The 25126-nt window shown below is 40.0% G+C and overlaps 1 protein-coding gene across 8 annotated transcripts; it reads left to right on the top strand.

Annotated features, from left to right (window-relative positions):
* The first annotated feature begins 539 nt into the window (after positions 1 to 539).
* Positions 540 to 20824, top strand: LOC146317518 (phosphatidylinositol 4-phosphate 5-kinase type-1 gamma-like). Of its 8 annotated transcripts, none has more exons than XR_014771648.1 (18): positions 540 to 863; positions 6153 to 6181; positions 6359 to 6448; positions 6602 to 6732; positions 7218 to 7335; positions 9600 to 9752; positions 11481 to 11780; positions 11994 to 12202; positions 12284 to 12367; positions 13159 to 13207; positions 13504 to 13588; positions 13710 to 13880; positions 14872 to 15028; positions 15446 to 15487; positions 15582 to 16125; positions 16283 to 16317; positions 19102 to 19185; positions 19313 to 20824. XR_014771648.1 is itself a non-coding variant. In XM_084732296.1 (18 exons), the coding sequence occupies exons 1-18, from the start codon at positions 770 to 772 to the stop codon at positions 19313 to 19315; spliced, it is 2418 nt and encodes an 805-aa protein (XP_084588422.1). In that variant the 5' UTR covers positions 540 to 769; the 3' UTR covers positions 19316 to 20824. The 8 variants fall into 8 exon arrangements, 6 of the variants coding, with proteins under 6 accessions (XP_084588422.1, XP_084588421.1, XP_084588420.1 ...); XR_014771647.1 differs by having other exon boundaries at positions 19099 to 19185; XM_084732296.1 differs by lacking the exon at positions 16283 to 16317 and adding an exon at positions 17244 to 17318 and having other exon boundaries at positions 15585 to 16125; positions 19099 to 19185.
* Positions 20825 to 25126: the final 4302 nt, after the last annotated feature.

Below are 25126 nucleotides of genomic sequence, written 5' to 3'. Positions count from 1 at the left end.
AATTTGAGATTTTTTTTTTCTAGGTTTATAAATAAGTCTTCGTTGTCAATTGATGATCAAACTAGGATTACAATGAATCAAAACGGCCAACCCTATCTCTTCCTTTGCTGTGTAATATTGCTTTTATACAGCAGTTCTGCAAGGTCAGAGGTTTTCAAAATGGACAGACCTTCCCAAGCGTTTGCAAAGAGTTTAAAGGGAGGCTCAGTGAATGGAAGTAAAAAAAATACAGTATTATTATTACATTAGTTATCAAAAGGAGATCACACAGATTAATCAACTGATAACAACTGATAATGCTGTTGTTAGGCTGTCACGTGTGTATGTTTTTCTATTTTACTATACTATCTTTGGGATTCCGTACCACGCTGGTTTTCATTAAATACAGAACATTATTAAAATTAAAATTAAAATTAAAATGGTTTCTCCCATGTTGCGGTTAGGCCTATCGCATAGCCTACACCGTACACGACACCTCCACTAACGGTTACTCGGTAAGATGATGCTGTAGCGGCACGCGCATCAGCCGTTGCGTGCAGATGATGACGCACGGTAACGGCAGAGATGATCAGCACCGCTGGCTCTGAACGTGTCGCTGCGTGTGTGTATTTACGGCCACAGACATACGCGAACAGAGCCATGTAGTGTGTAATTGTGGCAGGACGCATCGAAGAAGGTGAAATGAGAAGGTTTTCGGGTTGTTTCGGAGTCTCATCTCGCTCTCGCTGAGGACACCGGCAGCGCGTCGTCGTCAGGAGTCGTCCTGGAGATGGACGGGAGGACTGCGGAAACCGGGAATGACGGGAGGACGAGTGAGGAAGCGGCGGGCGCCGGCCTCTGCCTGCAACTTGAGTTGGACACCGGTTCGTATGTCATTCAGTGAACATTATAGTCATTTGTTGTCAAAAAAAACGGTCAAACAGTCCCATCTTTGTGGGCTCGTTCAGACTCAACTGTCAAATACAGCAGGGGATAGAAGTTAAGACATGAGTGGGCAGCATCCTATCACAGTTTTATGTGAATTTAGCTACAGAAGGCTAAAGAAAAATAGATATTTTTCGCCAGCAGGCACAAAAAATTGTCGTTCGAGGAACCTAAGCCGTGGAAATGAATAATAAATTACTTGGTTAGATAACAGTGTCAAGATTCAAGTCACTGCTGTTCTGTTGTAAATGGCTCCATGGTGTCAGAGGCTCGCTGCAGGCTGGCACACACACAAGGTGCACATTAGGGATGTGCACACAGTCCCTCAAGACCTGATAAAGACAAGCTGCTGTGGGATGAAAGTGACATCTTCCCTGGATGAGTGTGGAGCTATTTACACACACAGTAGTCATTTGTAATTACAGCATCCACTGTAATGAACGCATACTGGTATCTCCCAGGTGTCATTTTCCTCCCCTTCTCCAACCTCTATCTGTCCTCATAATTCTTACCATGTCTCTCTTCCTCTTCCGAGCTAAATCTGAAGAGTGCTTTACATAATCTGATATGGAATTATAACATAAACCACGCACTAATCCCTCATGGGTATCAATTCCAAGCATTGCTGTGTCTGTCATGGCTACAAATACGACAGAACGTGCATGACAGATTTATGATATTTATGCGCAAATTTTAAAGAAAGAAAGCACATGTGGTCCTAATCAGTTTAGCACATCCAACAAGTTGTCAGTCAGTGTGAATGTTCATGTATGCACAGTTATATCGGATGTTTGTGCGCAGATGATTATTATTAAGTCCAGCAGATTATACTTGTGTGCAGCAGAGAGCCTCGGGGCATAAACATCCACTGCTGTGTCTAGTGTCACATTAATGTCACAGCAACAGGCCCACCACTTCCTCAGCTAAGAGAGGGATCTAATCCTCTTTAGTATGACACACACACACAGGCCTTAAGGCATTTTTCTCTTAGCATTGACACAAAATGTTTAATTACAAGAATATCTTAGTGAGCTTTCAGTGAATGTACATTTCTGCATTTTTTCAGCTTTAACACATTCAATTCGAAGCAAATAGACATAGTAATCATAATACTACACTGTGACTTCGTCCTGTTTGTTGCTTGCAGCTCAGTGGCACATTATTCTGGCGTGACCCTAATCCCGCAGAGACTCTTTGTGTGTGCAGATACTCCTTCTCATTGTTCTGCCTGACAGGCTTTGATGCGGCGGTAATCTGCAGGTTACAGGTGTGGCCAGCCGTGTGTGTCCTGTAACTGCACAACAAGGAAGTCATTGAAATTACGAGGAGCCACCTGTTTTTGTTTTCACAGTTGCATGCTGAATTTTTATTGACAACATTTTCCATTTCCAGTGGCATGAGGTAGTTAGGACAGAGATGGACTGGGGTGTACATTGGAATTTTGTCATGAAGTACACACACACACCTTTAGGTGTATATATTTAATAAACAATGTGTTGGACTGCACAGTTGAATGAGTTACTTAGGCTATTGTATTTGGAAAGAAAAGAGAAACCTATCAGAACCATGGACAGCGCTCTGGTGGCCAAAGTCATCACACAATCAGATAGACTTGACATGAACAACAGCAACATACATATTAACCAGCAATTATCATTGCATATCTACATATATATGAAAATAAGAAATTATTTATTGGATTGCATTGCTTTTTATAGTTTATTTACTGTATGGAAAATAAGAATATAAATTTGTTTATGCTGTTGACTAGCTCACAAAAGACCAAAAACAAAGACATGGGTTTGCCTTATTGAGAGCGTATATGCCACTGCTCTTCTTTGTACACAGGCATATTTCTGAGGTGGCAATCTGAATTACTCAAAAGGGCCCAACCTCTGCCCAACACATTTTTGGAAAAGGCCTATTTTCTCTATGGGCCCCCACCACACGATCACCAGTAGAGCTTCGCTGACTATATTTACACCCCTGTCCCTTTCCCTTTCTGGCTAGTGTCACAACTCTAGAGAAGCTGATGCTTTGATCATTATTTGGTCAGATGGTTGACCACGTTGGTCCAGGCGGAAACATTTCAACAACTACCAGATGGATTGCTATGAAATTTAGTATAAACATTCATTGTGCTCAGAGGATGAAATCTACTGACTTTGGTGATCCCCTGACTTTTCCTCTTGCACCACCATAAGGTTCACATTTGTGGTTTTGAGTGAAAAAACCTGAAAGTACATTGGATGAATTGCCATGAAATTTATCATGTCCCACTCAGACTTCTCATCTAGCACTGGTATCAGTTCAACATTTTGATTTGTGCTAGACTCTAGCTGCAAGGATTAATCAATTCATTAGTTGTCAACTATTTTTTTTTAAAAAAAAGAAAAAATGTCAAAATTCTTTCCTGCAAGCTTCTTAAATGTAAATATTTTCTGGATATATTTCTTATTTTTTTTACTGCTCTATGACAGTAAGCTGAATATCAACGGGTTGTGGAGAAAACAAGAAATTTGAGGATGTAATCTTGGACACGTTTTTCTACATTTTAATGACCAAACAGCTAATTTAGTAATGAAGAAAATGATCAACAGACAATGAAAACAATTGTTGCAGCCCTACTTTTGTTTCTGACCAAATACCTGCTAAACTAATGACATATTCCATCAGCCTCAGATGCACTTTATGTTAAATGATAATTAGTAAATGTTATCATATTAACATGCTAAACTAAGGTGGTTAACCTGGTAAATCTTGTACCTGCACCTGCCATTGTGAGCATTTTCAGCTGAAAGTGTTGCTGTGCCTCAGCACAGCCTCACAGTGGCACTGGTGTAGCTGTAGACTCTTGTTATTGCTGCAGTTGTCGTTGTAAAGCAGCTAAACAGTCAGAGTGGTGGTGCAACAGAGGACTGTACCACCTTACCATTGTCAGGATTTTTAATCAAATACCTCTGCTGCATGTTAGTTTGAGTTTTTAAGAATTCAGATTGTATGATTCTTGTGTTTTGTTTTCATCTACTGACCCACCAATGAGAAGTCATGAATATTATGTATTAGGTTGAGTTGATTGGCTATTACAGACTTCTTTGACATGAAATAGTGGGGTTAACACAGGTGTAACCAATGATACTACAAGTTAAGGTTCAGTTCCATTCAGGACAAACAGTCAGGGTGCTGCTACTGTGCATGTTGGCAGCTGGAAAGGCTTTGCTACACTAAACAGATCAAGACCTTTATTAGTATCATTGCTAACACCTGTGTTTACACTACTATTTCATATTAACATGGCGGAAAAAGGTCCATTGTGTTCTGTCATGCCTTAGTGATTGCAAACTCTGCCATAGTGTGTGCTGTGGTTTAACATGGCTTAAAGATTCATTATCCATTCTGTCAGCTGTACTTTCTTAATCTTCACCCTCATATGACCTTATATTTTAGCACAATGGTGCTAAGCATTTGTAGCACTGTGAAGCACTATTCACTTCCTCCCTTCGTGGTCTCTCTTCCTCTTTTAAACACAGGCACAGTCCAGTTGCATCCCTAATGTCAGTGGGAAAGATCCTTCCTAATCCTCCTGTGCGATTGGTTGGTGATGTGATCTGGAGATGTCAGCCAATGGCAGCACTCAGATTAGGGAGGAAGTCAATCCAATAGAGTTTTTACCTTCTCAGTACAAATCTCACTGATCCAGGAATAGAAAACAGTGACTGCACTGGTGGTCTGACAGCTGAATGTCAGGTTTTCTGGATTATTAAACAAGTGGTAACCTGTAGACACTGAACTCTGCTGCTGGTGAGTTGACCATGAATTTATTTGGAAAAAAGTTGAAGAAGTTAAGTTTGTATGAAAGCTGCAGAATTAGCTTGGAATAATCTCGCCACAAGCTCCATTAGTAGCTGTTCTGGAGCTTTCGATGGTGTCACACCATCGTGCCCAGCAGATGAAGTTTTCCAGTTGTTATGGAGTTGCAATTGTTCAAGTTTTCCACTTTTCTGTGCACTTTAAAGGTAGAATACAAAGGATTTGTCAGTTGCTTGTAAACACACCAGAAGGATAGTTGTTTGTTGAGTCTCATCCCCGGGCTGACAAATGCTGACATTCTGGGTTGGTAAAGCATCCCAAGCACAGCAAAATAATGATAAAACAAGAAGATACAGGTGGTCGACAGGATCTTTGCAGATGCAAGCGCTGCCACAGACCTCTGCTGGATTGTGGGTGATGACTGAGAGCGATTATTTTTAAATGAGTCCATATATTGTTTTGGGGGGGAAATTCTGCATAGTTTACCTTTAAGATTTTTGGAGGATCATACATACCCCTTGTAAAAAAAACTAAGGTTTCAGATGCGCTGAGTTGGTTAAATAAATGTAATGTAAATAAATGAAAATGAAAATCTATGTCCTGATAAAAGGTTGAATTGATTGTGCTATATAAACAGTCATGTACTGTCTATGATGGCTTAAATTTACAATAGAATATACTTTGTTGTCTACTCTTTGCTTGCAAGAAGCAGAAATGTGCTTACATGTGCAGAAAACTGCTATGAAAAGAGTGCAGTGAAACATAACTTATCACATCCAAACAGGACACATTAAAATACACTAGGAACATAAAAAGGGCTATATTAAAAGGAGCACCAGGCACTTAATAGTTAGGACTGAATCAGGGTTATGAGATAGAAAAATACACATGTAAAGTGCTGAGGTAGAAGTGTGGCTTTAAGAGGTGACTGTCCTTACTGATAAAGATATTTGATAGCAACAGGGACAAATTGTTTTTTTATAGATGTTTTTCTTTCCACATAGAAGTCTGTACCTTTGCTCTGAGGGCAGTAAAGTGGTGAAAAAGTGGTGAATTAAAGGATGGCTGTGGTCAAGATATTGCCCCTTACAGTACTGGGCTGCTTTGCCATGGCAGTAAGACAGCAGGGTTTGTTTGCAGCCTGAAACTGTACTTCCCATTTTAACTACTTTGGAAAGCTTTTTGACAGTTACGTGCTTGAACCACAACACAATGTATAAAATGAGTATACATTCAATTAGGGATCGATGTACTCTATTTTGTCTGGCTAACAATCACCAACCCCAGCATGAGTCTGATGCCAAAGTTTGCATTCCCTGCTCAATCATTCATTGCTAAATCACGTTAAATAATGTACAGATTTGGACACGTCTCAACCTGTTTTCTCCTCCATCTTCTCTCTCTGTCTCTGTCCACAGATCCAGCCAAGAGAGCTCAGATAACAGAGGTGAGAGGCTACTTCACACTATCCACCTGTCTGTCTCACCCGTCTCTCTTCATCTCTTTCACTTCTCTCATCTGTATTGGTTTGAATCATACAATATTTTCAGTTCCTATTTCACAAATACAATTGCATGACCCTTTTCTTTTCTATATATCACTCTTTTTCTTTTCCTTCTGACAGATGCCATCCCCATTTGGAGTGGGCGCTGCCCATGAGAAAAAGATCGGCCACAGGAGGGTAGATGCCTCTGGAGAGACAACATACAAGAAAGTAGGTTTTTCCTCTTCATCTGTCTCTCTGCTGTATTCATCTTTGCCTTTTGTCTTAGATACTGTTTGTAGGTTTGCTTGGCGTCACGATTCCAACAGCTACTTTCCACCCACACCTTACTCTGTTGTTCTTTTCTGTGTTCGCCGCCTCCAGACCACCTCCTCTGCCTTGCAAGGGGCCATCCAGTTGGGTATTGGATACACTGTTGGCAACCTCAGCTCCAAGCCTGAGAGAGATGTGCTGATGCAGGACTTCTATGTGGTGGAAAGCATCTTCTTCCCCAGGTGCGTTTTTGGGCTGCCCAGATAATTGAAATCACAATGTGGTCAACTGCAATATCCAAATTGCAGAAGCTGCAAGTTTTTTGATAAAGGAAAAATGTGCAACGAAACAGCAATATAATAAAGTAAAGTACTGTAGTTCTGCAGAGATGCTCTGGTCTACAAATCTTCTCCAGATGCAAGAAAATATGTTTTGTTTTTTTTGGTACAGCCCCAACAAATGTCACATCATCATGGTTTTTACAGTTTTTGTGAGTGAAATGAAAATTGTTACGTGAAAAAATAATTTCCCCTCATTGTGAATCATATCCTATATATATATATATATATATATATATATATATATATATATATATATATATATATATATATATATATATATATATGTACCATAACATGCAGTCCTAGTGCGTTTGAATGGGTGGATGTGAGTTTATGTGCATGTGTGTGGAATCTAATAATCATCTTTTCTTTTCTTTTATTTTCAGTGAAGGCAGTAACCTCACTCCAGCCCACCACTTCCCAGACTTCAGGTTTAAAACCTACGCCCCTGTGGCCTTCCGCTACTTCCGAGAGCTGTTTGGGATTCGACCTGATGACTACCTGGTGAGATAATTATGTTCCCTGATGACCGGGGATGCATTCACAGCATTTGAATGTCTTATGAAGTGCTATGCAAGCGAAATGTCACAGAGTATCAGCAGAGAAGTGAACATTTACACATCGCACATAATTATTTGCTTCAGAACGGCCAGTTAACTAACTGTTAGCACCTTTCTCTTTTGTTGTCATATTATGTAACTGGTCCATACCTGCCAACTCATGATATTAATTATACAGTGGGACTAAAACCATAATGAGGCAGTATAAGTGGATATTATATATTTCCAGCTATAACAACAAGCAGCAGTAATTTTTATTTCACTTCCCTTGTCTGTGACTACAAAGAAAGATCTGATAATATTTAATTTTTTATTTATCCTTAGAGACATGGATTTGGTATTTTCTCCATTGTACAGTATAATCTTCCTATCTGTCCATCTTTCTGTTGTGAAATTGTTCATATGATGCCCCCTTTCAGTTTTTATGAGCCACTCCTGATAAGAGGAAGCTCCTGCCTTTTGTCTATCCCCTCATTAAAGTCCATCTATGCACCATAAAGGCAGTTTGTATCAGTTCAGCTGATCGGTCACCCAGGACAAGTAACCTGGGAGAGAATTCAAAAGTCAAGTGATCTCTTTTATACAATTGAGGATTTGTACCTAAAAGTCTTGGCATTGCCAGAGACTATGAGGTAATGTGTCCTCTAAATTCATCTCTAGCAGTCAGCAGTGTTTTTAAGGCCTAATCGATGTAATCTAGATGGTGTCCAACACAAGCAATTGAAGTTTTTTTATTGGGTCTTACTTTTTTTATCCCTTGACAGCTTTCTTTGAATTTGAATTTTTTATGTATTCTGGAGTGAAAAACACTGCCTAATTCATTAATAGATATAGTAAAGACATAATAAAATAAGCATTATTGCTGCAAACAACAGTAACCATTTACATGACTTTGTCTGGGCAGAGAGCTAAAAAAAACAGTGTATTTTGTTTCTCTTTCTTGATATATTTCATTTGATAGCAGTGTAGTAACACTCACCTAACATTTTCTAAATAAAGATTTGTGTGAAGTTCAGTTTGTGTGAACAAAACATGTCCCCCGCCACAGCAGACCGTTCCTGCATTAAGGACAAACAATGAATGCCCACACATTAAAAAACAAAAGTATTGCAGCACGTAAACACACACAAAAAAGAAGACACGCCCTCAGATATTTTTTCATGAGAGGCTGCACACATACACGGACTCACGCACATGCAGTGACATACAGTGTTCTCAGCTGCACGTTTAAGCTCACATTTCTACCTGTGCCAGAGGGAGATTAGCAGACTAAAGCTTTCTTTTTTAAACTCCAGGTAGTGGTGGCAGACAGTCAGAGAGTAGTTTGCGTTTATGTCTGCATGTGTTTGTGTTGGTGGTGGAGTTGGGGGTGGGGGTGGAGTAGTATAAATTAATTTTCCCGACTAAGCTTTAGAAAATTAAATTACTTTAGTCGACAATGAACTAAAAGCAATGTGCACTTTCTGTTACTTTCCAACTTAAGTCTTCAGATTCTAACCAACTTCATTAGATCTGATTTCATTATTTACAAAGTCTTAATGGCTCTACTTCCCTGTTAAATATTCAGTGTAAATTTAAACCAACTGATGCTATTAGAGTGTTTATATTTAATACTACTGGCCTCAGTTTAACACAATTTCCTGATGGTACACATGGTATTCAGCACCATCGGGTGAGAGTAACATTTCCACAGTTAAGTTATTAACATAACTGTAGTTACTCATACTACATAAAGGTGTAAATGTCAGAATATACAATTTAAACTCCTCAAGATGTGTAATTCTTTCCACCCGCACCCTTTCTTTTTGTACTCAGCAGTATATGAACACTTGCACTTTAAAACAAAGTTCCCTCTTTGCTGCTGATGAGCAATGCCATGTGAGTGGGTAGATATATTAGTCTTTTGGCCGGCTATTTGAAAGCTCTTTTGTATCCAACATTACCAGTGCTAGGCAGCCCTGCAGAACCCACAAAGTATGAAACTGAGGAAATTATGAAATTGCAAACTTGGATGAAACAAATATCTTTTAACAGAGGGACAGACTGTTTAAAACAGGCAGTGTAAGATTAAGAGAGAATAAGATCTGATTCTGTGGCTGTTGTGTGTTGAAACAGTCTAGAGATTTTGGGTGAGATTGTCATACTTGAGGCGAGACACCAGTCTAAATTTTAATCGTTTTGTTTTTTCTCTGTCTCTGCTCTCTCCAGTATTCTCTTTGTAACGAGCCACTGATCGAGCTGTCAAACCCAGGAGCCAGTGGCTCCATATTCTACGTAACCCGCGATGACGAGTTCATCATCAAAACTGTTCAGCACAAAGAGGCCGAGTTCCTACAGAAACTCCTTCCTGGATATTATATGGTGAGTCAAACACAGCCCCTCCCTCCAAAGACTCAACCCAGTTGCTGTTAACATACTGAATTTTGTATTATAATATTTAGTATGAAGATTTCAAAAAGCAAAAGCACTGAGAAAATGTGTAATATTCGTATCTTTGGGTACAGCAAATTCTACTAAATTATCTTTCTGGTCTCGATGGGAAATGGAAAACTTTTGCCACGTATTTTGTCATAGTGTGTCTGTGCAGAGATTTGGGTGTGTGGGTGTGCAGCCTTTGTGTACATGAGTGCATGCTTAAGGGCAAGGAAGCACCAGCTGAAACTTCTAGTCACTTTTATCCTCTTTATCCTACCCCCTGGTGTTGGCCCGGGTCAGCGGTGACGCCAGCAGGTGACTTTGTAATAGATCTGAGCTGAGAAGTTGTACCTGACCAAGACCCAGGCTAAGTACTCTTTAACAGGTTAATCATGCACTCAGAAGAGACACACAAGAATGGGCTGTGGCCTGTGAGGAGTCACGCTGTCTGGCAGGTGCATGATGCTGAGGCTGAAACACGTAGACTGCAGCGTTCATTTTGTCAAAATTTTGTCAATAAGCATTCATTTGCTGTCCTTTTATGTCATGACAAGCTGAGTTAGATCACAGTAATTGGCCGTCTCAAAAGACCAATACATGTAGGCAGCTTAAAAAGTACGTGCCTCATCTTCACCAGCGGCCTGTCAGATGGGAAGAAAAGAAAACTCGCAGAAGCTGGACACTTTTCTGTTGTATTCAAACCAAAGGACAGACTGACTGTATCATTCCCAGTGGAGATGGAACACTTTGTGGATTAAAGGTGTGCAGAAAAAAAACAAAACTAATTTAAAGAGACTCCTGAAAACACACCATCCTGCAGTGTCTACCAGGGTGAATGTAAGTTGATTGATTTGATAACATGCATGTTAATTCCCTTTTAGGATGTAAAGTTAGTACAAGATGTTCTGTGTGTCTATGTTCAGGGCGCATTGCCTTGATCCACTAACACACTGTTAAATTTAACAAAGCTTTCTTTCTGAAACATAAATTATGATTTCCTGCGAGTCATAAATAGCCACTAACTCATTCGGCAAACATTTAACATAATTTGGTTTTAATTTAGCTCCACATAGAGTGAATAAACATGGTGTTTCTCAGATAGTGCTCGCCTGGCAAAACGACCCATTTTACAGATTTTACTGCTGATTTATTAAAACAAGATGACGCCAGCTTCACAGAAGTCCCCAGTAATTTATAAAACGTCTGTTTTGTCAGGTAATAAATGTTATCAGTGTGTGATATCCCATAATGATGCATCAACAATGACTACTGCATTCTTTTTTTTTTTTTACGGTATGAAAGAATGTGTCTCTATCACATTCTCAGTCAAGATGACTAAACACATACTTCAGGGTATGCTTACTTCTCAGTGGAAATTTTATAGCCAGGAGAAATAATAATAGCAAAACCTCTACAGTATCACAGCATCATGAAAGTGCCTGTGAAAATTATGACTAAAATTAAAACTAAGTTCTACTGATTAAATCTGAACTAAGACAAATCAAAAACGAAAATGTGACGTTGCAACAAATTTTCAATAAGTGACTAAAACTAAATTATATTATATTAAATAGAAATTACTTGCTTTATTACCAAATAATGTACCATATTTTTTAAAGTCCTCCCTGTCTCTCTCTCGCTCTCGATGTTTGTCACATGAATGCTCCTCTCCAGAACCTGAACCAGAACCCCCGGACTTTGCTGCCAAAATTCTTTGGCCTCTACTGCGTCCAGTGTGGCGGCAAGAACATCAGAGTTGTTGTGATGAACAATATTTTACCACGCTCTGTACGTATGCACCTCAAGTTCGATCTGAAGGGCTCCACATACAAGAGGCGAGCATCCAAGAAGGAAAGAGAGAAGTCCAAACCCACTTTTAAAGACCTGGACTTCCTGAGCGACGTTCCTGAAGGCCTCACTCTGGACCAGGACACGTACAGCGCGCTGGTCAAAACTCTGCAGAGAGACTGTCTGGTGAGAGGGATGAGAGGGAGGAGATGGATGAGCAGTGGTTTGTGAAAGTAGATTAACCCTGTGCATTTTGTGTTTTAGCAATTTCAGTAAAGTTGCACAGCCAAGCACACATGAACTATTTAACTCAGAAATCTAATCCATGCATTAAAAAAAAATCTAATTGCCAGGAACTTTGTAAATGTTTTGACATATCATGTATGTGTTACACATCAGGTTCTGGAAAGTTTTAAGATTATGGACTACAGTTTGCTGCTGGGGGTCCACAACAAAACCCAAGCAGAACGAGAGCGTCAGTCTCAGGGCTCGCCGGCAGGAGGCGGGGATGAAAAGAGGAGAGCAGCTCAGAGATCCTTGTACTCCACTGCGATGGAGTCCATACAGGGAGGCTCCACATGCAGGGACACACTGGACCACGACGACACGTAAGTCACCATTTCATAATATATGCCCTCAGAATCACTTAACATTTTCAAATGCTGATAATGTGCCCCATCTGTATGTAGTATGGGTGGTATTCCAGCTGTGGGAGGCAAAGGAGAGCGCCTCCTGCTGTTCATTGGAATCATTGACATCCTGCAGTCCTACAGGTAGGCAACAAATAAATCAGAACTTAAAGCTGCCATTTTAATACCATTAAATAAATACTTTGAAATATTTTGAGACTGCATGTTAAACCATGTGTCACTAGGACAGATTTTCTGGAAGATTTAAGAGGTTGCTTTTCAACTCAAAACTAAAAAATGCCTCTGTTCTTTCAGAATAAACAGTGTTTCACAGTGTCAGATGTCTCCCACACACTTGCAACATTTTAGATTCTTAAGTAAAACAAAGAAGTAAATAAGGAGCGTGTAGGAGTTCCAGCGTCCTCCTCCACAGCTTCATGAAATGAGGGTTTGATGTATGAAGACAAAAATGATAATATTTGTGATAACAAATCCAAAGTATCGAGGTTAATTTAATAAAAATTATAAAGGGTATATATAAAAGGGCTCTACATATCAGCTTAAACCTCTACAGCCTTGTCAGTCTGAGGTCCTGCTTAAGGTTGCATTTGTCATTTCAGTCTGTCTTTTACTGGACACTTCATAATCACAGAAGTTGGGTTTTTCTCTGGCTTTTAAGTGAGGAAAATATTAGTTTATGGCTTATAAGCCAGGTATCGTGTTTCTGTAAGAAGTATTAAAAGATGGAGAAAGATCACAGGGAAAAAGTAATCCCAGACATGTCATACTGTCTATAAATAAATACAAACGGAGGAGACACATAACAGCTATTGTCAGAGCAAGTGTGGACTGTAGCTGTAGTTCTGAGTTTCCAGGTAACCACAGTAAGTCACTGAATGAGTTTATCTAAATAAATTAATTGTCTTGTCTGACAGAATGATTAAGAAACTGGAGCACACGTGGAAGTCCCTCATCCACGACGGGGTGAGTTCTGTTTACTTAACTTGAAGTAACAAAACATATCAAGTTAATAGTTAAGTTCTCAGAATAAAAAATACAAACATAAGATAAGTAATTTCAGTGAACGTAAGAACATGAGTAGATCTGAATGGTAATATTAAGTTTGACCAACATAAGACAGAGATTGATAGAAGACTTTATTCATCACACTGTACACTGTTCCTCCTGGATTACTTTTCAGACTCACATTTTTTTCTTGCTTTGATCTCTACTAACAGAATCAAACCTCACTTCACCATAACAAATGCTTCCCCCCACAGGACACAGTGTCAGTCCACAGACCTAGTTTCTATGCTGAGAGGTTTTACAAATTCTGTAGCACCATTGTCTTCAAGAAGAGCTGCTGTGAGTTATATACCCATATAGTGTGTTATGTTTGATGTCAGTAGTGCCAGTAACACAGTATTAATTATTGGAAGATTTTTTTGGAGTGACAGTGCATGTGAGTTATCTCTTGCTTTCACAGCGCTGCGATCGTCCCCCTCTAAGAGAGGACGAGGGCCTCTCATGTCCAAGTCCAGTGCCGGAGCAGGTTCACAAGGGCAGCGTCCCTCAGTGAGCGATGAGAGACAGGAAAACCTGGACAACCTGGAGAACCTGCGAGGAGCTCGCAGCTTCCCCATGCTGGAGGACAACGGTAGTTTAATTCTCGTTAAGTCAAGTCGATTATATTTAAAGATCTGGTGTGTAAGATTTGTTGGGATTTATTGGAGAAATGGAAAACATCCTTTAGCATTTTGCACAGTTTTTGCAGCCACCATAGGTTCTGCTACATGCTTGGAAGGGGAGAGAAACACAAGGTGATCTACATCTACAAGCTCACTGCTAGATGCCAGTAAATCCTACACACTGGTCCTATAAGTCAAATCATTTTTATATAGCCCCAAATTATAAAACAAGTCAGGGCTAAACATTATCAAATCAATAGCGAACAATTAAACCCAGTAATGTAGGACTGTTTTACCAGTAGCCTCATCAGTGTTTCTGAAAGCTGCCTGCTCTCATCAGAATGTCCATGCAGCATACTAATGCTGCTTGAATAAAATAGTAGAAAATAAAGAGTGAACTCATGAGTGCTGGTTTCCCCTTGTTACATCGCGTCTCTCTGAACCTTGCACACTAATAGCTTCAATTGTGCACAGCTGAGAGCTCCATTTTCTCTTTAATTGAAATGAAGTGAGCCTTTATTGATCCCTGTGGAGAAATAGAGGTTCAGCAGCAGTTTAACAGCAACAGAGTCAGAATAAAAGTATAACACATAAAGGCTAGATATTCATAGATAAATACTTAAGAAAAGCATGGTTATGTGTACAAGCATTCTTTATGTACTATCAGCACTCATAAATGATGTAAGAAATTAACAGAATGTCATCGTATGAAGAAAATGAATCCAACCCTTGTATATGTTCTTGTAGAACAACTGAATATAAAAGTCTTGATCACATGTACAGCTTTGAGTGCAGCACTCGACTAATTGGCTGAAGTATAGCGTTGTACAATTAGATGGCACTTTGCTTCAATGAAAGGCTTGAAAGACACACTTACATTTAATTTAATTATGCCTGATTTAAAGCAATTAAATTCTCTTTCTTGTCTTTTTGTACTTTTTGGGTAATTATTCATATTAGGGAGAGAGCCACCCTGCACTCCTCCGTCCTTTGAAGATGCAACCACAGCCTCTATCGCCACCACGCTCTCCTCTAACAACTCCTTGCCCACCACCCCCTTTGATACACCAGAGCACCCACGCTACAGGAGACAAATGCTTTCCCCGAGTGTAGCCAGGTGAGAATAATTACATGAATATGCAATGACGTCTCTATAAGGACAATATGCTGTCAAAAACACCATTTATCTATAAGTCAGAATTGAAAATTTTACATTCCAGCACTCTCCCCACTGGAGGAACAGCTACCAAAGGGCTGATATAGTAAAGGCTTGATTTCATCTTTTAATGATTTCTTAATTCCAGGTTTCCAACTGTCAATGTCATACATTCATCTTTTGTTAGTTATTGGTAGTGTTTTATTGGGAAGGGTCCAGCAAAGTGGGGTGTGGTGAGGGGAAATATTGTTTGTTGACATTTATACTGGTGACATAAAACTAACAAACATTGTTTACAAATTAAAAAAAAACAGTGTGCCACATACACTGTATCTTCCCTGCTGATATCACACCATGTATCGTCCTGTATATTTTCAGGTCACAGAAAGTTGAGGTTCATACAGTGGAGGTGGAGTTAAGGTACACACATACACAGCAATGCCACACTAAGATAATGCCTGTAGCTGCAAATCTAACAGAATTTTTACAGTGTTCCTTGTTTTTCTTCATACAGTAGAATCCCAAAGAGCACGGAGCTCACACAGAGGACAGAATTGACTTCCCCGGGCCACCTGTCACCTGATCATTACCCCCATGTCACCACTTTATCCACCCCTCCCTCTAGCAGTCCAACCTTGGCATATCCCTCCTCCACCCTTCCACCTTCCTTTGCATCTTCCTCCTCCACTGCTCAGTCAGCTGGCCAGTCGTCCTCCACACTCTCATCCATCCGTCCGTCCACCAAACCACTCACCTCACCCACGGTGGCTCAGTCTTCCGCTCCCTCTTCTCCGGTCTCTCGTTCAGCCGCGCAGTCCACGCTTGTCAGCTCAGCTCGAAACACCTCCACCCTCCCTCCTGCCTCGGCATTTACTCCCATCTGCCCTGCATCTCCTCACTCCTCCTCCTCTCACCACCTCCCCTCGACCCCTCCCTCCTCCCAGCCTCCAAGCCCACAGGTGCCTCAGCAGGCGCCACGTGCATCGGGCAATCAGCTGTCTGTGTCCAGCAGCCACAACTCATTGGACGGGGAGGTGCCGGTGTCTGACATCTACTTTGTAAGTTCTTCTCATTGCGTGTTGGAGCTTTGGTTCCTGTTTAAAATGATTTTAACAGTTTCAAGTAAGGACCTAATATATGAATCAGTGCTTTTCCAGAGACTAGAGATCATTCTTCCTCTTCTGTTTTAACTTTGATCTGCTGGGTCTCTTGCAGTGGCCCAGTCAGGACAGCGTGGTAGAGTTATGATGGTGAGGGGGGAGGGTGTGTGTGTGTGTTGCAGTGTGCACGTACTACGGGATTGCTCTCGCTGTACGAAATGCTTTTTTTCCGAAGCACGAGGCTGCCACCAGTCCTAGTTCATGCTTTTGAATGCATCAGCAGAACTCTGGGGTTGTCTTTCCTGCACAGCATGATGTATTTATATCTGTCAGTCTGCATTCACACGCCCTGTCAGTGTCATGCACAGCTCTCCATAAATCTCTCTCTGTGTGAATTTCTTTTACAATATATTGTTCATTGTCCATTTTCTTTCCTTTGTCTCCTTCATCATAATTTCTCCTCTCATCTTTCATCTCCATTATATCAACCTCAGTTTCAAAAAAGTTGGGACATTCTGTAAAATGTAAATAAAAAATTGAATGCAATGATTTACGAAACGGTTTAACCTACACTCAATTTAATACAGTACAAAGACAGGATATTTAATGTTCAAAACCTGTATGTACCTTTCATCATTAATGGTGTCTTCACAGATATGACAGTTAGCCATGATACAACACTGATGCTGGCTTTTGAAGTGAGAGCTGGTAACAATTTGGATGGTCCTTCTTCTCTTTAGCCTGGAGATCGTGACATCCACGATTTCCCAAATCAAACTGAAAAGGGGACCACAGTACTTTTCCACGTTCTGTCCTTTCATCCATCAGTTTGAACATTAAATATCTTGTCCTTGTACTGCCTTTGATTGAATATAGGTCAAAAAGTATTTGCAAATCATTGCATTCCATTTTTATTTGCATTTTACACAGTGTCCTAACTTTCTTGGAATTGTGGTTTGTATAATAATTCATTCAATTCACTTTATTTTCCAGTGCACACTTTATATGCATTTGTGTGTTCATCTGTGTGTGTGTGTGTGTGTGTGTGTGTGTGTGTGTGTGTGTCCATTCATCAGTATGCAGATGGCAGATATTGGGTTTACTCTCCAGTTCTTGGCCGTCGTAAGCTAAACTCTAGCTTAAGTTACAATGTAAGTCACCACCAAAGTAGTAAGAGTCATTTGTTCCATCACATTGCTGGTAACTGTTCCTGCTGACTGTCAGAGTCACAGCTGCTTATGGATCTTCAGAAGTACTTCGAAATGGAGCCACAATGCATTTCACATGACTTATTTAGTGTTAAAGGCTGCAAAAAAGTCATTGCATATTAATAACTGTGGCTTCTGAAGGACCATACTGTGCATTTAAATGGAGCATGTATCTTTATGTAACATGTTACCAGCAAAATCTTGTTAACTGTAGCTTGTATTGGTTTTATGCGTTTAGTAACCCCTCAAGCCTTTTGCCCTGTAGCACTCAGGTAGCACAGAGACAAGCTGATTAGTGTCGTCAGTGCTCAGCTAGAATGGAGTCTACCATTGTGGCATTGGTAATTACCTGTTTATTAAAGGTATAGTTCAGATTATTTGAAGTGGGGTTGTATGAGGTAGTTGTACACAGTTAGTGTATCACCTTCAGTAGATGGTGGTTGACATACCCCCAGTGTGAGGAAGTGGCAGGAGTGCCGGTGCAGGAAGCTAAGCATTGTGCTATGGATGAGACAGCAGCAAAATGTATCTTAGCCACTTAAAAAAGACCCCTTTTCCTGGCCTCAGAGAGTGTTGTGTGATGGTAAACTGCTGTTATATAAGCCAAATATCAATCTCTCCAAATGCACCAAACTCCACTGGCAAAACTTAAGTAATTTTACCTTGCAGAACATGGAAGCTTAGTGAATTCAACCTAACATTTCCAAACACTGAAGTCACACAGTAAAGCAAGCAAACTAACAGATTGAGGCTGTGTTAGACCAACATCTCCCATGTTCTGTGAGGTAAAAATCACTGTTTTTGTCAAAGAAATGTGGTCGAGCACGAGAGAGTGATCAGAAAAGTCTGTCTGATGCCAAAGTAAAATAAGAAAGAAAATATTCTGAATATAGTGTACACATAAACTGATATTGACTTTTTTAGGTGGTAATTTTTTAAGTTGCTGCTGACCCTGTCTACAGGTGTACATTGTTTAGCTTCTGTGCTGGTACCCCTCTCTGCTTCTTCAAATTGAGGGGGCACATCAGCCGCTGTCTACTGCAGGTAATACACTGACTATCAATAAGTGCTTCAAAAAATCTGAAATATCCCTTTAAAGCTGCACTTTCATTTTAAAGTGACTAAAAAAGTGGTTTCTCTGTAACAGTAGATATTCATGACTAAATGAGCAGCAATGATGTCAAGGGTTGTCTCCACAAGTATCATCAGATTTTGAGTCAGATGTTCGTAAAGTCTGATTAGTGTGACATCACCTCTTTCCAACTTAGTCCCGCCCACTTCAAACCACGCAGAAATCTCTGATGTGAAACAACTGTAACTATTGTGTGTATATAGAGGATCCCACGTGTTATAATAAGAAGCTGAAATTACACCAATCTTAGCCAGTATATCCAGAATGTCATCCCATCTTATTGAGACCCTGCAGATTTTCATATTTTCTCTAAATTAAACTGCAGATTCAGACACATCTCCATGTAGATGAAGCTTCAGAAATAAAAAGCAAATTGTCCACTGAACAGTAATGAGCAGTCATAGGCAGACTGTGAGCACACTGTGTGCTGCTGTTTGAAGCTCCTAACATGCAAAACTGCACCAGGCAGCTTCAAACTCTTCAGTGTCTTGGGGAATGTCTTCGTAAACGTATCTTTCCCCCCTCACTCATCTTTCTCCTCTTATCTCCTTTCTCCTGCTGCTGCCCTCTACTGGCTGCATTCGATCACAGCAGAATCAGGAGGATCGGAGCTGGGTGTACTCTCCTCTGCACTACGGCTCAGAGTCCAGAAGGGGCTCAGATGGGGAGAGTCAGACAGTGAGTGAACAGTCCATTCATTATTCATCATTAATTCACAGAACAGACATGAGTTAATATGCAACATTTTACTCCTATTGTCTTGTTAGTGTTTCTCCTACTCATCCCTCTTTCTCTGCTCTTCCAGTAACTCGCAGTGGAGACAGCAGCGACGGGTGGAGCCAGACGCTGTCTCCATACACAGAAGCTGTGAGGTTTTCATGATAAAGCCACCAGGACACTATGAGAATAAATGCTGGTTGCCCAAACTGCATGTGGAAGCTTGCTTTGCCAACAGAGACTAAATGAATGAACTTACAGCAACATTAAAGAATACAACAATACAATCATGCAAACACTCACATGCATTAAAACAAACCTACAGACATGCAACTATCAAAATGTTATGCAAAAAAAAACATAAAGCATAAATTTCAGGACAATCTGACTGACATCAAGCAGAGAAATAAAGTTAATTCACAATCAGCTGAGTGGCACTGTGAAGGATTTTGGTGGCTGTTAAGTCAGGTATTATTGAGTCACGCTGCACTGTGTCAGCTCCGGCTATGCAATATGGACAGATTATTGATTTCTCCTTTTTGAGTAATACTACGACAGCTACTTCAGAGTTTATTCATGCATTTATTTTTCACTAGGAGCACGTCAAAGCTGTACATATTTTTATTTTTAGCACTTTATCGATGTCCACGTGGCTGCAGTCTTATGAAATCATATGTGGTTTGTTATTTTGTCAAACACAGTTTAAGTTTTGTGTGCTGTGTGTTTATGCACAGTGTTCTGTTATTCCAGTGGCGTGTGGTGGTCCTCTTAAGAAATCTGACAATGAATGGTTGTGTTCAAAATGCCTTATTGACAAACTCATTTTCATAACTGTTTTTGATATTTCGGTCACATGTAATCATAAAAAAAAAACTAAAAAATATAAATATACAGAGCATTTTATTATGAGTCAATACCAAATGTTTAAAGCAGAGTTAAAACAGTGTAGTAACAATGCATTTACAACTTTTCAGGATTTAGAATCGAGAGATCAAGAAAAAAAACAAAAGGAAAACATGAATCAAATTATCTTTTGTAAATTGTAGATAAACTTTGTATGTGTGCTTAAACACATGCATGTAAGTATGTGTGTGCCCTAATGTCTCTGTCTGTGCATGTGTTTGCATGCATATTGATGTGTGACTGGGAGACATGTCAGTGTTCAATGTTTCCGTCAAACTGTCAAAAGGTGTAACTTCCATTTCTTGTTGTCAGCCATAAAAGTCTGAACCAGCTATAAGCATGTTGGCTGCGTGAGAAAAATTAAACACATTAGATACTCCCGTCTTTAACGACAGTGGATTAAACATATATTACCAAATAAAACAAACTGAGCTGAACTGAAATAACCTCAATTTTCTATACAGTTTAGTAAGATAATAAATCCGCTGTTGCCACAGACAGTACCCTCATTCTTCCATACATGGTGCAACAAGACTTACCATGAGACTTTGTGACTGTGTTGACAAGCACTGCTGTAACATATGACTGTATTATTTGAGTCTGCTGGAGCTAAACTGCCTGTTTGTAGGCAACAGTGTTTGTAGCTGATCACTGTGTAAAAGAAAATAAAGATTATATTGTGTAAAAAAAATAATAATTCTGGTGCATTTTTAACATTTTTCTTAAATAGATTAAGTGGAAAGATGCAAAATGTTCTTTGCATGATTAGCCCACTAGATGGCGCCACAACGTCTCCAAAAGTCTGGTCCACAATCCCACCACATCTTGAGTGGACTCTCACACGGCTCTTAGTTGCACTGTAAAATTAAATTGCTCAAAGACGTCTTCCGGTATATGAGCCGTCCATAGACTGTAAATCATTTTATTTTATTGTGTTGTTGATAGACCATAAAAGGGAGGGTCGAATTTACATCACGCTGACTTGTTAACACACACTAACCTTAATGATATGAAATCTTGATTGCTTCACCGGGGCCAGCATTTTATTTATCTGCACAGGCTCTGCTGCTAAAAACACACCGGAATAAAAACAGACAAGCATCAGTCAAAAGACCCACTGGGATTTCAGCTGGCATATCTGCAGTGATACACTCTCTCTATTATACAGCAGGATATACTCACAGAAAAAAGGGAAACAGAAGTAAAAATTTCTACAATAAAGTACATTCAAGTGAGAGAAAACAATGCAGTCTGAAGTCACCACAAGAAGACATGACAGTGAGTGCAGTGTGAGTTCACTGTATTCCTCTGTGTGAGCACGCGCACATGCATTAGTGTGTGTGTGTGTGTGTGTTTTATGTGTAAGTCGGAGTTGTGAATGTCACTCAGGGTGACAAGTCAGCCATGTCGGGGCCATGATGGAATGTGTGATGGACGAGGATCAGCAGCCACCTTCCCAATTGTCCTGAAATGAAATTGTCCCCTTCTCTTGGTATATGTCCTTTCTCTTTCCTCTGATGGTCACACACACACACACACACACACACACACACACACACACACACACACACCTAATCCCTTGCTCCTTCTCCTGCCTCCTCAATTCCTTCTCCCTGTCCACTGGTACTGGTAAGGTAAAGAATTATTAAATGATGTGGCTAATTCTAAAACATATTTATTGAAAAGCGTGATCTACAGGAGCTGATTCAAAACACTATAAAACACACCAATGGGCCACATTGTTGCACCGGTTGAGATGTAAAAGATGAAAATGTTATGCTGCTATTCCACCCTGCTGTTCTATATAAAATGCATGAACGGGGGGGAAATTGTTGTTCTACCTTCGAGGCGTAGTAGTAACAGAACCAAACCGACGTCTGTGCAGAACGTGAGACAGCAGGACAGGACACACAGTCGTCACACTCGACGCCTACGCTGTTGTGTTACACGTCTCGCCTCTTTTTTGCTTCTGGAATGCTGGCATGATATCTAAAAATCACACACTGGGACAGTTTTCTGCCGGCGTTGTTTGGTTCAGTGCAAAGCCGGTGTAATAACAAACCATTTTTTTTTACTGCAGTATTGCAGGAGATCTGTTAAAAAGGGCTATAAAACAAGAACAAACTGGACAGGGTTGTTAAACTGGGCGGCAAGATAACTGAGGAACCGAGGTGCAGTATTACTCACATGACACATGAATTTACCTCATAAGATCATGTCAGACCCTCTGCAGCCTCTAAGGCCTGAATATGCACCTTTATCTTCATGTTGGGCTCAGGATGTGAATGTGACCTGCACTTTATGTCTTTTATGAATTTCCCAAGATGAGGTTTTTCATGATGATTATGTTCTATGCTACTTTGTGCTGTCACGTGTGATTGTTGATGTCTTTATATGCTCCTTGTGCAAGACAGATAGAAGCCTTGGGGGAAATAAAGGTTTCATTCAAATACCTACCAGAGCACCAGAAAAAAACGGAAAATAGTAAAAACTGCTAAAAAAAAAAAACTACTGTGCCCAGCAGTTTTAGCCTTTAATAAAACCAACAGAACGTATTCCTGACACATTTTTGAAGATTTACATTTTCATTAGATAGAAATGAGCTTAGTGCTGAGAAGTATTGCGTGATGGGCTGACACATTGTTGATTTTTGTCTTTTCATGGGATCTGTTTACAATAACAAAACATAAAATATCATCAGCCTTATTCTCTAAGCTGGGGGTGTCGAAAAATATGGCCCGCAAGCCAGAACCAGACCATCGATGAGTCAAATCAGGTCCAATGAATGACTTTGCATTGTGAAAATTGGAGAATCAGTTGGGTTTTTTTGTCCCCTGATTGATCAGAGTATCAGGCCCAATGCTGGATTCGTTATTATAGATTCCACATGCTTACATACAGGCTGAGGCTGTATGACACAACACTGTAGCAAAGCCTGCTGTTCATGCAGGGAAATTTCTTTGTCAAGAAGGAGAAGAATGGACACAGTGTCAGGCAAGAAAAATGGATCAGTTCCTTTTTCATCATAAAGGTAAATGGGAAGCCAGTGTGCTCGCTGTGGTCACAGCACCTTTAATATAAAATTCAGCAGCACTATCAGACTCACCGTGGTGAAAAATATAGGAGGAGATAAATAAGTTTTCTGCAGGTGTGAGGAAACAATTGTATGGTTTTACTCACAGCTAAGACATAAATACAGCAATACAGCTGTAAAAGCCAGCTACATTATTGCTAATGAAATAGCATTAGCTTCAAAGCCACAGCCTGATTATGATTTTGTGAATACATGCTGAAGGCTGCAGAAATCATATACCCCAACATATGGATGGTTCATTAATTGTAAACATTTCCAGAACACACTTTGCACTAAAAGAAAGTAAAATATTTGGAAGTGCTGTTATTTATAGGTTATTATGAAACAGTTTTACTGGTTTGGCCCACTTGAGATCAGAACTGTATGTGGTGCGTGAACTAAAATGACAATGAAAACCCTGCAAGCGCTGATGGGAAATCAGAGCGTCGCGGTCTGCACAGCATTTGTTTGTTGTCCATTTGAGCTTGTTCTGGTTTCACAGTACAAACTCATGCATGTCAGAGAGAGTGAAGACTTGAATAGATGTGATTGTCTTTTTCATGTCAGTTTGCCTCAGCAGCTCCACCTGCTTTCTGCCAAGTGCATGCTGGGATAGACATCAGACACCTGTGACTTTGAACAGGAGCAGTGTCATCATGATTATCATAAAAAAGCAAACAAAAAAACCTCAATATAAAGTGAGGAAGCAATAAATAGAAATGATTATAAAGACAGAATTCTTAAGTTCTCATTTTAAAAAGATTTCTCGAAGTTAAAGACAAATTTTTGAGCGGCGACCTGTGAACCTGAGGTGAAACGGGCTTTCGCAAAGCTGAGCTTTCATCTGCAGGAAACATCAACAACCGTCTTTGTTCTTTGAAAGGAGAGAGGGGCGAAAGCCATAACAAACAGGCCAGCGTGCAGTGTGTGTGTGTGTGTGTGTGTGTGTGTGTGTGTGTGTGTGCGCACGTGCATGTGATAGGAAGAGAGGGAGAAAGATCAAAGCAAGGAGGGGGTTTGTTTTTGAATCTCTGTGTGGGAGGTGAAGCCTCACCTACCCAGAATGCCTTGCCTCACTCCTTGCAGCCCACTCAGGTTTTTAGGAGCATCACTTCTCTGAGCAGCAAGTGTGTTATGATACTCCCTCTTCATCAGTCAGCTACAGATATTCTCAGCGAGTCTTGAAATGGTGACTTGGTGTGAACCGCACTGTAAAAACAAACTGTTTGTTTTAACTTAAATAAAGTTAGTGTCTGGGCTGATTTAAAATCTTAAGTTGACTGAATCTGAGAAAAATTTACATAATTTTGAAATGATTCAAAACAAATAAAAAATTCTAGTCAAATAAACTTGATATTATCACAGTTGTTCTTAAGAAAACATGTAAAATAAGCTTCAGATATTAATTTGAACCAATAACCATTCAGTCACACCTATGAACATTAAAAAAACAATAGATTTTCTTTTACATTTTCTCTGTTTGAACACACAGCAAGTTTTCATTTGGTTTCTTCAAACTATGAAAAAAGAAGAGTCGTAGCTCTCAAACAATGCATGCTGGGAAGTGTAATGAGTTGATTGAACTCTATACACTCATTCATTCAACTCATCAAAACACTTCAAGTTAAGAGAACTCGTGTTTGTAAATTCAAAAGTGTTCTGAAAAGAAATCTGAAAAATAGTAATGCACTATGTGTAGCAACTGTGCATCCAATGATGAGTCCAAATAGCAAGTTGGAGCCATAAATTGCATATTAAATAGGTTGAATCCCTATTTAATATGCAGTCTGTGGTTGAAGTGAACTGTTTCCCTCCCCTCCAGGCTGGAGGAACCTCAGGCAGGCTGCAGGAACTGTGCAGGAGCACAAGACGAGTGCAACGTTGTAAATTTACAATAACAAGCAACTACGAGTGCTACACTCTAAT

This window comes from Lutjanus erythropterus, chromosome 12 (assembly GCF_056507025.1).
Source record: "Lutjanus erythropterus isolate fLutEry1 chromosome 12, fLutEry1.hap2, whole genome shotgun sequence".
Classification (NCBI taxonomy): Eukaryota; Metazoa; Chordata; class Actinopteri; order Lutjaniformes; family Lutjanidae; genus Lutjanus; species Lutjanus erythropterus.
This window is presented reverse-complemented; position numbering and strand designations above follow the sequence as displayed.